This window comes from Podarcis cretensis, assembly GCF_951804945.1.
Source record: "Podarcis cretensis genome assembly, chromosome: 5".
NCBI lineage: Eukaryota > Metazoa > Chordata > Lepidosauria > Squamata > Lacertidae > Podarcis > Podarcis cretensis.
The window spans coordinates 37622499-37638298 of NC_137174.1; the positions used below are offsets into that span (position 1 = coordinate 37622499).

Here is a 15800-nt window from a genome sequence, read left to right on the forward strand (position 1 = left end):
TTGAACAGTTTAAAATTTCTACTATCATTATCAAAAGACAGTCAAAACCAGTTACTATTTCAGTTCTTGCATGCTTTATATGGGAAGTATTAAATTGCTTTAATTGTATTATTAACAAAAGGAAGGGAAGTTACAGCTGGTGCTAACAGCCTTATAAAAACAACAAAAGCCCATGATTTTGCAAACATATACAAATACTTTTATGTAAACAGAAATTGCAAGGTTTATACTGAAAATGAACACACTAGTATGCTTTAGGTTTAAATTTCTTAAATAAGGCTGCCAGCTATGGTAAGAGTGAATACTGTATTTTTCGCCCTACAGGAGGCACTTTTCCCCCTCCAAAAATGAAGGGGAAATGCGTGTGCGTCCTATGGGGCGAATGCAGGCTTTCGCTGAAGCCTGGAGAGCGAGAGGGGTCGGTGCGCACCGACCCCTCTCGCTCTCCAGGCTTCAGGAGAGCCGCAGCGCCAGTCCCACAAGGTCGGGGGACAGCGGGGAGGCAGAACGCTGCCATCCCGCTGTCTCCCGATGTGGTTTGGAGGCTGACGGCAGGGAGACGCGTGCTTCTCCCCGCCGCCAGCCCCGCAAGCTCCGGGGACAGCTGGGAGGCGCAGCGCATCCTCCCGCTGTCCCCGGACCTGATCGGGCGGCGGGGAGAAGAGCGCTTCTCCCCGCTGCCGGCCCCACAAGCACCTGGGGGGGAAATAAAATTTTTTTTCTTTGTTTCCCCCCAAAAAAACTTGGTGCGTCCTATGGGGCGAAAAATACGGTATATATTTGACATTAACAATTCAGATAGAAAAAACTTCAAGCTGTTAATTTCTCTCAAAACACCTTTATAGTAGTGAATTGATAGTGAACATACAGATTATGTTTCCTGAATGTACTTCTCATTATAATGCATAATTTTCTGTAAAGCAAGGCATGATAAATACATTATACAGTGGCACATACCTTAGAATATTAAAATAAATAATCATTTTTTAAAAAACAAAAACTAGAATACATTGCATGAAGAAATGTTGCTCCTAATCAGTATCGCTATTAAAATAGGTATACTTACAGCTGTACACTGACAAATCATAACTTTTATATTCACCATACTGAAATCTATGAATTACAATGTACTTTTTATCTGCCTACAACCACCTAAAAGTGTGTTTAGAAGCCGCTTTTAAAAAGTGCATTATTGTTATGTAACACACATCCTCAACTTTCATTTTCCCTTAAGATGCCTAATTAAATTATTTCTTTTCTAAAAAGGCAGATTTCTGCTTGCCATGGACAATATAAGGTGCTTACTTTCCCTCTTGTCCAAAGGTAGTGAATATGAAGACAAAAGGAGGAACAGTCTCCAATGCTTCCAGGGTATTCTTCCAAAGCCTCAAAAACATAACTTCCTCCACTGTTCACAGACTTGGCTCTTGCCAGCAGAAGCAGCAACTAGATTGCACCTGCACTGGTAGCAGAGATTCAGCTGGGCCAGCCAGTTCCTTAGCAGTGACTTGCTCCAATGTACGAAGGTTTGTCTCTTATTTAGACACGTTCCAGTTACACCCCCTATCTCCTCCCAAAGCAAGACTGCGCAAAGAAGCTGAGGGAGTGAATTCATCATCATTTTCTATCAACTTCACTGCAGCTTTTGTCTCTTGTATTTAAGGCCTTTGTAATTTCCTAGAATCAGGAGGAAATGCAGAGAGGTTTAAATACATTTTTTAAAAAGATTTTGAGCAATTAATCACTTAAATACTGCTGCCATAGTAAAAGGCAAGTACTGAGGTTCTATTGCTTAAATTTCTCCCCTTAAATAGGAAGCTCTTATGCTGTTGTCATTAAATTACCGTATTTTTCGCTCCATAGGGCGCACTTAGTTTTTAGGGGGGGAAATAATAATAAAAAAAAATTCCCCCCAGCCCCAAAGAGCAAAGAAGCCAAGACAGCGAGTGGGATTCATCCTGCTGGCTGTCTTGGCTTCTTCTTTAGCCGCGGGGCTGGGGCGGGGGAAGCCCGAGCTTACCCCAACCCCAGCCCCCAGAATGGGTCCGGGAGCAGCGGCGAGGTTGCACGCAACCTCGCCTTCGCTCCCGGAGCTTGCTGCTATCCGCAAGCCTTCTGAGCCCGGCAGGAACTCCCGCCGCGCTCCGAAGGCTTGTGGATAGCTGCCTGAAGCCTGGAGAGCGAGAGGGGTCAGTGAGCACCGACCCCTCTCGCTCTCCAGGCTTCAGCAAAAGCCTGCATTCGCCCTTCATTTTTGAAGGGGAAAAAGTGCGTCCTATAGAGCGAAAAATACGGTAGTTCAGAAAATAGCATTTCCTTGGAAATTACTGATTGACAGGAAAGAGAACCTCTCATGGATTTCATATCTGGTTGCCCCATTTTAATGTCACATTAAAGATAGCCTAACATGATGGTTTAGTGTGAATAATGCACACTGCTCAGAAGTTCCCAACTCTGCATCTTCCAAACCTAGGTTCATTGTTTGTTTCTTCCATGAGCAATAAGGGAAAAGCAAACCAAGGTTAACAATTGTTGCTTGTTTGGAGGAAAGGCAGCCTGGCTTGCCTTATTCACCAAGCACCAGAAGGGGGGGGGGGAGTGCCATGGGAACTTTGAAGCAACCTGCATCAGCACAGCTTGTTCACAATAAACCATCTTTCGGCTCCTCCACAAGTAAACCTAGTAAACTGCATTGGTGGTAAAAGATGCTACTGTTACGGGTGTAGGAAGCTCACCAACCATGGTGACCTGCACAGTAAAGCAGGCAGATCTGTCCTTGAACCAGAAGCACTTGCTCAATGGAAAGTATCTTGATCCCATGCAACAAATTAGAAGCAAGCACACATAGACTGCTCTATATTCTGATTGTCTGGAAAAGCCATTTTTGGGGATTATGCTCAGCTGAGAGCGTGAGAAGTTGCCATCTGGATGCATCCTAAATTTAACTCGATGGCAATAAAAGTCTACCAGTTTTTTCCCTTCTCTCTTACAGGGTAACTAGCTGGAACAGCAAAAATGAAAGGGAAATCTGTGTTATCACTTAATTTGTTAACTAAACCATTCCCCTACTTCATCACTGATTATAAAAGACAAGGCTATTTTAAGAAAGGCTTCACAGCATTTTAAAAAAAATTATCAGGAGTTTATTACTTGGGTTATTGCAAGCTTAGCAATGCTTATGTAGTTTAAATTGGTATATAAGTACACTACGTTATTTAGATCTCTGCCAACATGTCTTACCTGAATACAAATCTCTGGAGGTTATTCCATCGTGTCGCTGTAAGTCAAACTGCATGCAGTCTTGTCATCTTTACTTTGCAGACCCTCTGAAGATGTTTGTAGAGATGTGGTTATAAAGCCCCTGTACTGCTTACTTGATTTAGTTAATTTCTTAAACTCATTAGCAAATGAAATACCTTTTCTTTTATCATCTCGGCCTGCCTATGAAAAGAAAAAGCCAGGGAACCAAAATAACCAAGTTGCAAAAACATTGTCAGTGTTAGCTTGGCTTGTGGGGTGAACAGTTCTGCACAAAAGAACAGTTCCCTGTCAATCCTCTATTATATCATTTATGGCAGGAAAATATCACCACATGGTGACTTTGCCCTACCTCCCCCCCCCTTTCCTTCCATAGTGAAACTTTCTCATGGGTAAACTTCCACAGAATGAGCTGAATATTCAACCACATCCTGAAGAATGCTTAAAAAAGGAATTGAAAATGCAAGTTGAGTTGCCTTCAATTCTAACAAATGTCTTGATAATCCAAAGCTATTAAATGCCAATTTAAAGGATTTGTTATGAATCTTCTGCCCATAGAATGAATATAAAACTCCTTTTGCCATTTTTGCTAGAGATGATGCAGAGCTTTATAGAACAGCAAAGTTTATACAAATTTAGTAGAACAATTTACTTACTTGGACTTGTTCTTTAAGCTTAAGGATAAATTTCCCAGCTCCCTTCCACCTGTTTTGAGCCTGAAACACACACTCTTGGTCGGCAAGGATCCTCCGAGACATTTTGGGTGTAGAAGACTTCTTGTTTGCGGCCTCCTTTGTCACTTCCTCCAAGAGAACATAATCGCTTGGGTTGGGGTGGTTCAGAATACTGTAGGAATACTTAGCCTTGCATAAAGTCTGTTAAAATAAAATTAAAATGCAAAACCAAATGCTGTTTAGTTGCCATTCACTTCTAAGGCAGGTCTCACCTTGCGCAAACAGAAGGGATAAATCATTCATTTGCTGGATGTACATTTCGTCTAACCCATGGGTAGGCAAACTAGGGGCTGGATGTGGCCCAATTGCATTCTCAATCTGGCCCGTGGACGGTGCAGGAATCAGCATGTTGTTTTTTACACGAGTAGAATATGTGCTTTTATTTAAAATGCATCTCTGTGTTATTTGTGGGGTATAGGAATTCGTTCATTCGCCCACCCCCCAATATAGTCCGGCCCCCCACAAGGTCTGAGGGACAGTGAACTGGCCCCCTGCTGAAAAAGTTTGCTGACCCCTGGGTCTAACCTAAATCATTTACAGGCCAAAACACATTTAAAACCTAGTCCTGTGGGCAGAAGTGTGTTAGCAATGACAGCCAGTAAGGACAATCTTTTTGACATGATATTCTGTTGTTTCTGCAAGAGACAGGTGTAACTCTCAGCAAGTGAGGGGAAAATGAATTAGGACATCCTACCTGTTGGATGACATCCTGGGCTGTACTGAAGCGAGATGCTTTGATGACTGTACGAGGTTGCTCTGGGGAAACATCATGAACTTGAACAAAAAAGCTGTCATCCTCAGAGCTAGCAGTTGCATCATCTTTCTCCTCCAGAAAAAGATTTCTGTTGTTTAAGTTCTACAGAAAAACATCAAAAACATGCAAAAATATAGATTTTCCTGGCTCTGAAAAGGAGACCTGTTGCTTAAGGAAATGTGGAGGTAGCTTCTTTGAAAACTAAAATTGTGGTATTCATTCCTTGTTTCCAGATTTAATATGTTGTGAAAAAGCAAGAAGAATCAAGCTTTGATGGCAAGGGAATGGCAGTTGTGCACCTAGTTGCATGAGTGCTAAAATAACTGGAGGGACTTTTCTCTTTCTTCTTCCCGATGCTGTCCAAATGAGAAAATTCAGAAGGCCTGTTGTTGTTTAAACACACCTACACAGAGGGCCTGATCCTCACTGTAGTCTGCCTATGTTGCGATGGATCTTACTGCACAACCAGTATGCCACCAGAAAGCATAATCAGCTGGGCAGTGGCATGTTGCGCTTGAGTGATCCCTCTTGCTGTTCTGGCTTCTGGGATCGCTGCGCAGCCTGCATTCACTCCGTAAGACGCACACATATTTTCCCTTACTTTTTAGGAGGGAAAAAGTGAGCCTTATAGAGCAAAAAATACGGTAATTTGGATAAATCTCAGTTGTTTAATCAAGCTTTGATGGCACTTTGGGCACAATCCAGTCAAAATTCATCACGCCTAAGCACCAATGCTAGCACAAATATGTGCAACTATTCACAGGGCTTTTTTTTTTTCCTTGCTGCTGATCCCTTTCTATACATCGTCTTTCCTAATTAAGCATACGTAAAGTTTACTGTATAGATCTACCTATAAATAAATAATGTAAAATAATTGCCCTTAGGATGAGTTCATGTATTTAAGTGTTTCAACAAGCCATCTTTTCAGTGGTGCGTTGTAAAATAATAATAATACACCATTAAACACTGCTGGGCTTTTCTGTATTACTTCCTTTCCTAATGCTCTATGTCAACAAGAACAAGTTCCAGGAAGCCAAGCAATGAATATGTTCTTTTTGTCACCCTCTTGATACTATCAGCAAGCAATATATGTCAAGGCAAATAGACTCACTTCCTCGCGGGTTTTAAAGATAATTCTTCCGACGTAGCCTTCTTCTGGGAACCAGCTGTTCAAAAGCTGGACAATCTCTTCCTCCGGACTGAGCACTCTTTGGAATGGTGGCTTCCTGTACTCATTTCTTTCTTTAGATATAAAGCATTTCTCCTCCATCAAAAAATAGTCTGTGGGATACTGTCCAATAACTTTTGTAGTCGCCAAAATCTAAAGCAAAAACATGTTAATAATTAGAATGGCAGAAGGTTGCATGTTCAGTAAGCTGATTGTGTTGACAACAAAAAACCCTTTATGATCAATTTATCTTGTGTACAAAATATGCTTTTGCTGTATTGCTAGCCATTCAAAATGTCTTTCCTGGGGCTATGTACTATCTGGGTAGCTGACTATTTCAGCAGAGGCAACTGCTGTTTAATCTTATTTCTGTCCAGCTTGGCTTGCCAGACAGTTTATTCAAATTCCCAAGACAGTAGAGCATTTTCCCACTGCTGGAAAACAGCCTCCGCTGAGATAATCAGCTGGAGGTTTTTCCACTCATGAACTTAGCCCTTTTAACTTTTATTCTGCATTTCAATGATGTTTGAGAAAAAGACATTATGCAGAAAAGCCTGGCCCCTATGACAAGGGCAACCAGCTTGGCCCATCGTTCAGAAAGCAGCCCCCTTCCTCCTTAATAGACATATTTCTAATACAGAACATGCTGTCCAAGCAAAACTTCATAATAATAACAGCAAAAGCTTTATGACTGTCAGTGCAATTCACTTTCAGCTTGTGCTTGAGGGATCTGGATCATTCTGTACCTGAAATGCTTTAGCTCCACTGTTTCAGCATTACAAATGTTTTTGGCAACAAACAAGCCTCTTTGCCTGCAAAGCTCCAGTAACTAAGGAAGTTAGGATAGGATCTGTGTTTGTCACTAAGCTTTTGCATGTCTCCATATCAGTAAATTGGGCTTAGTTATTTTGGGGCTTAGGCTGCCCAAATTCAACAGAAATCTTAGGGAGCGAGTTACACAGCACATGGTTGGTTACTACAGATTTGAGTCCTGAACATCTCAAAAGTGCAGGCTTACTTGATGCAGAAGCTGAGCTGCTGTGGTTCCCTGCCTTATCGTAAAAAGCGTGAAAGGTTCTGGTCCTGGAACTCCGTGTATAGTGACTTTGTACACTGCAGCCTCTCTCCTCTCTGCAGTACTGAACCGCTGTTTAAAGTAAACACACATCTTTAACGTTTATTGACTATTTCATGATTTAACCAATGCAATAAGTAACAAGTTCATCCACCACAAACATGGCCACAGGATATCTGAAACATTAGGAAGAATAAGAAAGATAGCAAATGCATGCAGAAAACTTTGAACTGAAATAAGTTAAGAAAAATGATCACAGATGGCCATTAGCTAGCTTCCTTGTGGTCTAATAGCATGTCTTCAAATAATTTCAATTTAAAGACACAGCCAGGAAAAGCTTGAGGGTAAGCCTCTGCGCCAAGCTTCTGAAACAATGTGCTGGACACAATGTACTACTGAATAGAGAAAGAGTGGGCAAAAGGAAGACCGAGATACACAACAGCTACTTTGATTTTGTCTATATAAATAAAATAAGCGATGACTCAGTAGCAGTAATAAAAATAAATGAGGATGAACAAAGGACAGAACAGCTAAATAAACTTAATTAATTCAAATTAGTAGAGCTGAATAAATTTCTCATATCGATAACTCATGGAGAACTGGCAAGGTTCCAGGAGACAGGAGATAAACAAATAGAATTGTCTGCTTAACAGTAAGGGCTAGAGGAAAACAGACAGACCACAGTTATTGGAGTTTCCGTAAGAACTTGTGTCATGATCCAGACAAAGTTATGCTTAACTAAAGCCCATTGATTTCACCATTAAAATAAAAGAATATGCTGAACTCTTCAACTGAACTGAACTTAGAAGTGCTTTCCTTTGCTGGACTGCATTTCTCACTTTTTTTTGCTAAAGAGGAAACATTGGGATTAAACAGAACACACCTGCTATAGCTAGAATTCAGCCAGGGGTGTTGCAAATAACATCCTTTTAAGAAAGCGCAGGATATGTGTGTGAACGAGAATATGGTCTTGTAGGCTGGACTAAACCCCATTCAGAAGACGGCTCACCATCATACCGCCAGTTCAGAGGAACCTTGTAGTGTTCCACAGGTCACAATGTCTGGTCCAGCACTTGATTTAAAGTGGAGAATGAAGGCATGTTCCAACCTTGCAGATGTGCAAGTAAGGAAAACCAAAAGAGGATTCAGTGGCATAACAGCTGCTAGGAGTCAAGTAACTTTGGAGCTGTAGCTCCATAAAGGATAGCAACAGTGGTCCGACTGTAGGGGAGGCACTTACAGACCTGGCAGTCTAGGCAACAATTAGTGCAACGCAGTGTGCAGATGATGGGTCAGTTCACAGAAGGAAGAGATGTCCATTGGGCTTGTGCCATTGCAAAGCTGCATGTGTGTCTTTGCTCATAACTGAGCCCTTAATTATCAAGCAGACATCATAATGAGTACAACTGTCCAACCTGACAATAGTGGAATCCACTGTTCTTTAAACATAAATTTCAAGTTAAGCTTGACAGAATAAATAAATATGAAGCCTAAAGCTGAATATAAATACAGTGGTACCTCGGGTTAAGTACTTAATTCGTTCTGGAGGTCCGTTCTTAACCTAAAACTGTTCTTAACCTGAAGACCACTTTAGCTAATGGGGCCTCCTGCTGCCACCGCGCCGCCGGAGCACAATTTCTGTTCTCATCCTGAAGCAAAGTTCTTAACCTGAAGCACTATTTATGGGTTAGCGGAGTCTGTAACCTGAAGCGTATGTAACCTGAAGCGTATGTAACCCGAGGTACCACTGTATAACTGAAAAAAGGGGTGGCTGTACAGCTCTGGTTCCCCCGCCATTGTTCCTGAACTGACCATTGCATTATAGAATTGTAGCGCTAGAAGGTATTCCTGGGAGGAGGAGTTTCCTCTGTGACTGACATTGAACCTGGCCCTCTCGAAAACAAGGAGGGGCTTCCTGACTGACGTAAACACTGGCCAGTCAGAGCACTGTAAATCCAGCTTCTGCTCCAAGCCAAAAGAACAGAAGGGAGCATGAGGGTGAGAAATGCAGCAAGTTCATTTCCATCTCTTGTGGGTTTTGGACTTGTTTATCTGAATGATATCCTGCATTGAGATCTATTCTTATGCTTATACTATAGCTGTACAATTATATTTAGCTCCTGTGCTGCTGTCATCCTGAAGAAGCACAGTACAGGTAGCATGTTGATTTAATCTGATAGCTTTTACTGAGCATTCAAAGACACATGGAAATTCAGCACTGTAGTCTGATTTACATGGATGCTGTCCCTCAGGAGATACTCCCCCCCCCCCCCGAGCATTCCCATTTCTCACAATGCAGGAACCAAAGGCATCCTTTGTCTTCCTGGAAGAATCTTCTACATTGACCAGGAGAGCATGCTGACAAATCTATTAGAAATAAATTACCAAAGAAGCAGGCACCATGTTTCCAGAAGGATTCTCTTCCATTCTTCGGCTGTTAATAAACAAACTCGAGATTTCTAGTGCTTCATTGTGCAGGCTTCGTAGCTGCAGATGCCTGTATCCTTAAACAAGATAGTAACACAAAATTGGGAGGTGGGAGAATAAACCAGTCAAATAGACTACATGTTCATAGGTTACGTACGTTGCAGAGACAAATGTAACAGTAGCCACTTAACTGTCCCTGAAGTGTAAGGATGCTTGTCATTTCCTCTTTCATAAAATATCTATTGGCTACACTCCAGAGAAGCTCTGCGAGTAGACAAGGGCTTGAGAGTGCATACCAGGACATTGCGCTATTTTGTTTTGAAACACAGCTCCCCAAGCCACGTTGAGGGCTACTGTAGAAGTTCCTGTGAGAACTCAAGGAGCATATAGGGGCCTGCTTGCTGGAATGTACTATCAACCTGCTCAAAACATGCTGTATTAGGTGGGCGAAAAACTGAAATATATAAACACTGGTCTTCTGGTCTATTAAAAGTTCTTTTGAGTGATTTACCTTCATAAGACATTTGCCCCCTTGCATTACAGAAGCACCAAGGTATTTAAAATTGCCATTGCAATCGACTCTACTTCACTGAAAATTATGAGATGGATACCAGCTTATATACATATTTATTTGGACATGCTAAAACTTGCACAAATATTGTAGACACCTGCCTGTGCTGTAGAGGGTCCACTTGCACAAAGGTCTGGTGAAAGATGACAAGCGGCAGCTGTTAGGATATTTTGGAACTAATTGCCTGCTAGCTAAGATTTCAACATACACTTACTGAGGTTCAGCATGTTCTGTCTATACACATACACTAACAGGTGTAATGCCAGAAAAGCCTGGAGTCTGAGAAGTCCATTCACAAACACACCGTGTCCCTCCTAAAACACTAGTGTTTGAAATGCTGAAGGTCTCTTTTTTTAACAATACACTTCTGCTGAAGCAGGGGTGTGGGTTCATTTCCTTAACCACCTGTTCCATCTGTTAGAACCTCAGGGCAGTGCACACAAATAACAGTTAAAACAGTACATTTAATAAAAGTAATTTACAACCACAATCAATGCTTTTGACAATCATCTTAGAGCAGTAAAACACAGCACTAGTGTATCTGACCTAGAAACAATTAGGCTCTCCTGAAGGTCTGAGTTAAGGTATGTGTCTTGAGACTTACAGAAACACATTGGAAAACCATAACAGATCCTGGCACCTCTTTCTGAGGTGTAGGCAATTATTAAGAAAACAAAACCCAACATAATTTTTAAACATCATACATTAAGATGCTTAGAAAGTTGAGTTAATTTTTAATCTGTTTTAGTATTTTAACTTTTGAATGTTTTAAAGTACTGGCTATGATTTCCCCCCTCATTTTCTTGTTTTATCCTTTTGTAAACTGCTTTGAAGGTTTTTTTTTTTTTACAATCAACCCATATATAAATTTTATGAAATAACTGATTTAAATAAGAGTCAGTTTTAGCAAGTTGTGTATGCATGCAGCCAAACCAGCCCCTGCTTCACCCCTCTCTCCCTAAAGCGAGGAAACAAAACACGAGAGCAGCTGGTTAAGCATTATATATGATCCAGCACTTGTTGGGTTGCTTCTATCAAACAAACTATGAACTATGAGCAGGATACCAAGAACAAACCTGGGCTTCTGACTGTGGTTTGCTTGCGGAAAAAACAAACCACACACATTGGTTCGCACATAAGCAAGTCACTCAGTGGTTTATTTCCCCGCTGTAGGAAGGGAGGAGCAAAGGAGGGATTGCTGCAGTTAACAGTTACTCAGATGGTGCACACACTAATTTTCCTAACTACAATGTGTGGTCAGCCCTACATGCAAAAATGTTTGTTGTGCATCACAGCCCTCAGTACTCAGCAGCTCTGTCGGCCCTGCATACAAACTTCAATTTACCTCTTTTTAAAGCCTTCAGCGGAATGATTCTTTGAGCCATCACAGCTGAAGAATTGTTTTCAACAACTGCAAAACGAAGGAAGACTAGATCTTCAAAGTGAATCCGGAAAAGGAACTGTTCATTCCACATGGGGTTGAGAGTATTGCGATGAATGGGCTTAGTGCGGAAATGGCAGCTATCCAGCGGAATCCCAAGCACATCAACTTCAATGCAGGGACTTCCTGTGCTGTTGCTAGGACAAACATTCTGTCCAGACACAATCTGGAAAACAAAGGCCCAGAATGAAAACGGGGTTCTTGTTGTTTTAATCAACTCTCTCAGACTGAAGAGTGCTTATGCTTTAAAGAACAAATTAATTAAAAACTGGTTTCAGAAGTAACAATAAGTAGTAATATACATAACTAAAACTGAAATGGCAGTCTTGTAATTGCTACTTGCTTATTCTTATGCAGAACAGCAGCTGCTTCTGGGCAAGGACCCAAGTGGAAAACTGCCACACTCTTTGAGGCCAGATGTCCCCCACCCAGCATCAAATCCAAAAATATGCGTCTAAAAACTGACATGCACTTTCTGTGCTGCATCAAGTTGAAAGTTTTGTAACAACTGATGATCATTTCCTTCCCTCTCCTTGGTCCCACATTTAATTGTAGCTGTCTTACTAGAAATACCAGTAATAATAATTAGAAGACACATATTAAAATTATGTCATGTATAGAGTTAACTGGTTGTGTTAGGCTTATTAAAAGATTAATATGAGTTTTCACTTACTGTCAGTGAATAAATAGCTGGCTCCATATTGTCCAAATCTCGCTCTAAAGGACAAAAGTGTTGATACATTGGACAGTTCTTATCCCACAAAACAGGTGGTTTCATAACATACCCACAGCCACCATTTGCTTCAAACATTGCTGCATTTAGGTGAAGAGGGAGATCTATAGGTAAAGCATTCAAAGTGTTAACATTGCTAAGACTTGATTGTAAGATAATGCATTTTTAAAAGAACATGGTGAACAAATGTGCCGTTTCATTCTCGGCATGTACAGTTGGCTTCAATTAATTGCCAAAAGGCAACGGTAAAACTGAAAAACTAATCAAACTATAAGAGCTTTGAAGAAATAGAAATAGTTCACAAAAACAGATTACTATGCAGTTAAAGGGCTCTTTCGCACAATTAGGTTTTTCGCAATAACATCAAGCAAAACCATGGCTTAGTGAAAGCATGCAAGCATTCCCAAAAAGGAGATTGCTGTTGCTGCATTCCTCCACCGGTCCTGCTGCTGCTGTGAGCTAAGCAGAAGTTTGGCTTAACATACCATCTGAATTTGGGCTCCTGGTTTGTCTCCTTCAGGCAAACCACAAGCTGCAAACCCACTGGTAGCAGCACATGGTTTGTCCGAGGCAAGACAAAATACAAGTCCAGTTTTGGATAACACATGAAGCCAAACCATGGCTTAGCTCACAGCAGCAAGAGGACTGAGGGAGGAATGCAGTAGGTGTTGGTTTCTGCTCTCTTTCACTGTGCAGCGAAGTGCTTGTCACGAGACAGGTGTTTACATTCCACAGTCAGTTGCTGTTGGGTTTTCCCACGGGAAAGGAGACTGGATGTGACCTACACTGGTTTCCTGTTTTTCACTGTTCACACTGTGTTCTCTCCGTGCTTCAGAGCAGAGAGGATGCCTCTCTGCTCCTTGCAGAAGCAAGATGCTTGTTTGTAAGCTCTCAGCATTGAAGTGTAAATAAAGTAAAAGAAAAGTATGTGGCACGTACTCCTCATCATTCCGCTGTGCTTGGGACACTGCATTTTCAACAGTAGGCACAATCTGTTCTTTGGGCACTCACAAACGTGTTTGCACTAAGCCACATTTGGTCTAGTGTTATGGGTGAACCAGCTTATTATCACTCACATGGCCAAGAAACTGCAGTGATACACAATATAGAAATGACAGTATCTAAAACCAGCAATGGCCGCTCCAAAATCTAGAAACATCAGTCCTGTATACCTGAAGGGAGCATCTCCACCCCCATCGTTCAGCCCGGATACTGAGGTCCAGCTCCAAGGGCCTTCTGGCGGTTCCCTCATTGTGAGAAGTGAGGTTACAGGGAACCAGACAGAGGGCCTTCTCGGTAGTGGCGCCTGCCCTGTGGAACGCCCTCCCATCAGATGTCAAGGAAATAAGCAGCTATCTTATCTTTAAAATACATCTGAAGGCAGCCCTGTTTAGGAAAGTTTTTAATATTTAATGCTGTATTGTTTTTAACACTCGATTGGGAGCTGCCCAGAGTGACTGGGGAAACTCAGCCAGATGGGCAGGGTATAAATAATAAATTATTATTATTTGTTTGGGGTTACAGAATGACGCATGCATTTGTGTGGATGCATGTGGTATTGTTTGAAACCACAATTATTTCTGTGAAACTTGAGTACCTCCAATGTATATTCATTTTACATCTATAAAAACGCCAAGCAAGGAAATGCAAGATACAACCCAAAAGGGAATGGTTTTCTTGTAATGTTTCAAGCGCACTTATGTTTTTAAGGAATGAGTGTGCCCCTACCATCCGTTTGGTAGTTGAGTGCCACCAGCTGTACCCCATGTAACCAGAACAGAAGGGGATGAGGATTGGATGAGTCAATGCGAGTAGCGGCCGGGTATGTCCTCAGTAGCTGGCAGGTGGTATGTTGTATCAGCTTCTGAGAATATCGCCTGCACAAGCGCTTGGCAGCATTTTCATTCAAAGAGGAGATATGGTAACACCTAGGTGTCCTTATTATAGAACTGAGAGAAGTTGTTGGGCTAAGAGCAGGTGAAAAGGGCTCTTCCCAGATCTGCCGTGCGCTATCAAAGGCACCTAGAAAAAGAAAAACAAAGACAAGTTACAGGTGCACATTCTGGTAATACCACCTTGTCTTCCCCTCATCCCCAAGAAGAATATACTAATAGGAAACAAATGCATGCATGGCCACAATAGTAAGGAAATCTTATGCATCACCAGAACTCTAAATACTTCCGCAGGGAATTCTGTTCCTCAGAGGAAAACCCAGTTTAAAAACAAGAGCCATGGCTTCATAATTTGGAAATACTGCAGATCTTCAAATAAACTACAACAGGAGGTCTAGTTTTCTTCTCTGTGACTTAACTTTGAAAAAAAAAGATTTTTTTTCATTCCTATATATTGGTAACAGTAATGAGGTAAGCATTAGTAGAAGATAACTACCATGCTCCTAACAACATGATCTGAAGGAATAGTGCAGCAACCTTGTGGAAGCTAAGCAGGTCTGGAGGCAAGGTTTTCTGAAAACCCCATATAAGCTGCCCTGAGTTCAATGATGGAAGGAAGGTGTAATATAAACCTAATAATTTAAAATAAATAAACCTGCACATGCTTACTCAAAAAATTAAAGCAGTGCGATAATGAACGAATCTCAGTGCAGACACAGAATTCAGGCAGATGTGAAATTGCAAATTTCTGAACCGTGATTTAGAAATTTGGAAGGGGCTGCGGGATTGCGTACTTCCTATTCCACTCTTACCTCCTACCTAGAGCAAATATACCACTCTGTTTGCCTTAAACACAGTTCAGTGTAACATTGACCATGGTCAATGTTAATGAGGTCCTCCTACTTAATTTGTAATGGATTTGAAAAACGTGGTAGGTGTTAGTGTAGACATGATGACTCCATTGTCTGGAGTGAGAGAAACTACAAGCCTGGATTTTGACAGCATGCAAAGCCAAACCATGGCTTCACTAGCAGCAGCAGCAGCAACAACAACAACAACTACTAGACTATAGGAGGAGCATTTCTCTGGGAGCCTGCATGCTTGTGTGTTCATGCTAGGCCATGGTTTGGCTTAGCATTATATGCAAACGGAAACAATGTAAAAGAGGAATTCAGACTAGAAGAAATAGAGGGGAGAATGCAGGAGTCCAGAGTTCACAGCACACTACCAGTTTTTTCATCATGGTTAAGGGATTGGTAGAGTTATGACTGCACCACACTTTTCATATAAAACATTAGCTTCTTTCTTTGGCAATTGAAATCTTTTCATTTTACCATTCCTTTCCTGAAAAGTTGGGGGGGAAACACCTTAAAAGTGATGAAGGGCAACATCTATCTTGCTTTTCTATTGACATCTCAGACCTAAATGGAGAATATCATTCCCCTTTACTAAGAAATCACAACTGAAATTGATGGACTATGATGAAATGACTAAACTCACAGAAAAGCTTGGAGACAATGATAATGAGAAATTTAAAAAAGAATGGGAAACATTTATTGTATATGTACAAAAATACTGTAAACAAGTAGAAACATTGGCAGGCTTTGATTAAACATTTGCAAGCAGTTAAAAATGAGATAAAGGAAATTTGAGTTGAGATATTAAGGTTTGGTGGTAATCAGTTAAATATTGATAAAATAATGAGGATAAAAATAAGAGGTTTAATTATAATTATGCAGAAAATGTA

At 41.2% G+C, this 15800-nt stretch overlaps 1 protein-coding gene across 5 annotated transcripts in view; it reads right to left on the reverse strand.

Moving 5' to 3' along the window:
- Positions 1-765: 765 nt before the first annotated feature.
- Positions 766-15800, reverse strand: part of PLCE1 (phospholipase C epsilon 1) — a 127359-nt gene continuing 112324 nt past the window's right edge. For all 5 annotated transcript variants that reach the window (XM_079976209.1, XM_079976206.1, XM_079976207.1 and 2 more), the window contains 10 exons: positions 13890-14183; positions 12102-12265; positions 11333-11594; positions 9375-9493; positions 6933-7061; positions 5858-6067; positions 4687-4848; positions 3915-4133; positions 3241-3441; positions 766-1677 (listed from right to left, as the gene is read on the reverse strand). In XM_079976209.1, coding sequence (XP_079832335.1) covers positions 3262-3441; positions 3915-4133; positions 4687-4848; positions 5858-6067; positions 6933-7061; positions 9375-9493; positions 11333-11594; positions 12102-12265; positions 13890-14183 — 1739 coding nt within the window. In that variant the 3' untranslated portion in view covers positions 766-1677; positions 3241-3261. The remainder of the gene's footprint in view (positions 1678-3240; positions 3442-3914; positions 4134-4686; positions 4849-5857; positions 6068-6932; positions 7062-9374; positions 9494-11332; positions 11595-12101; positions 12266-13889; positions 14184-15800) is intronic.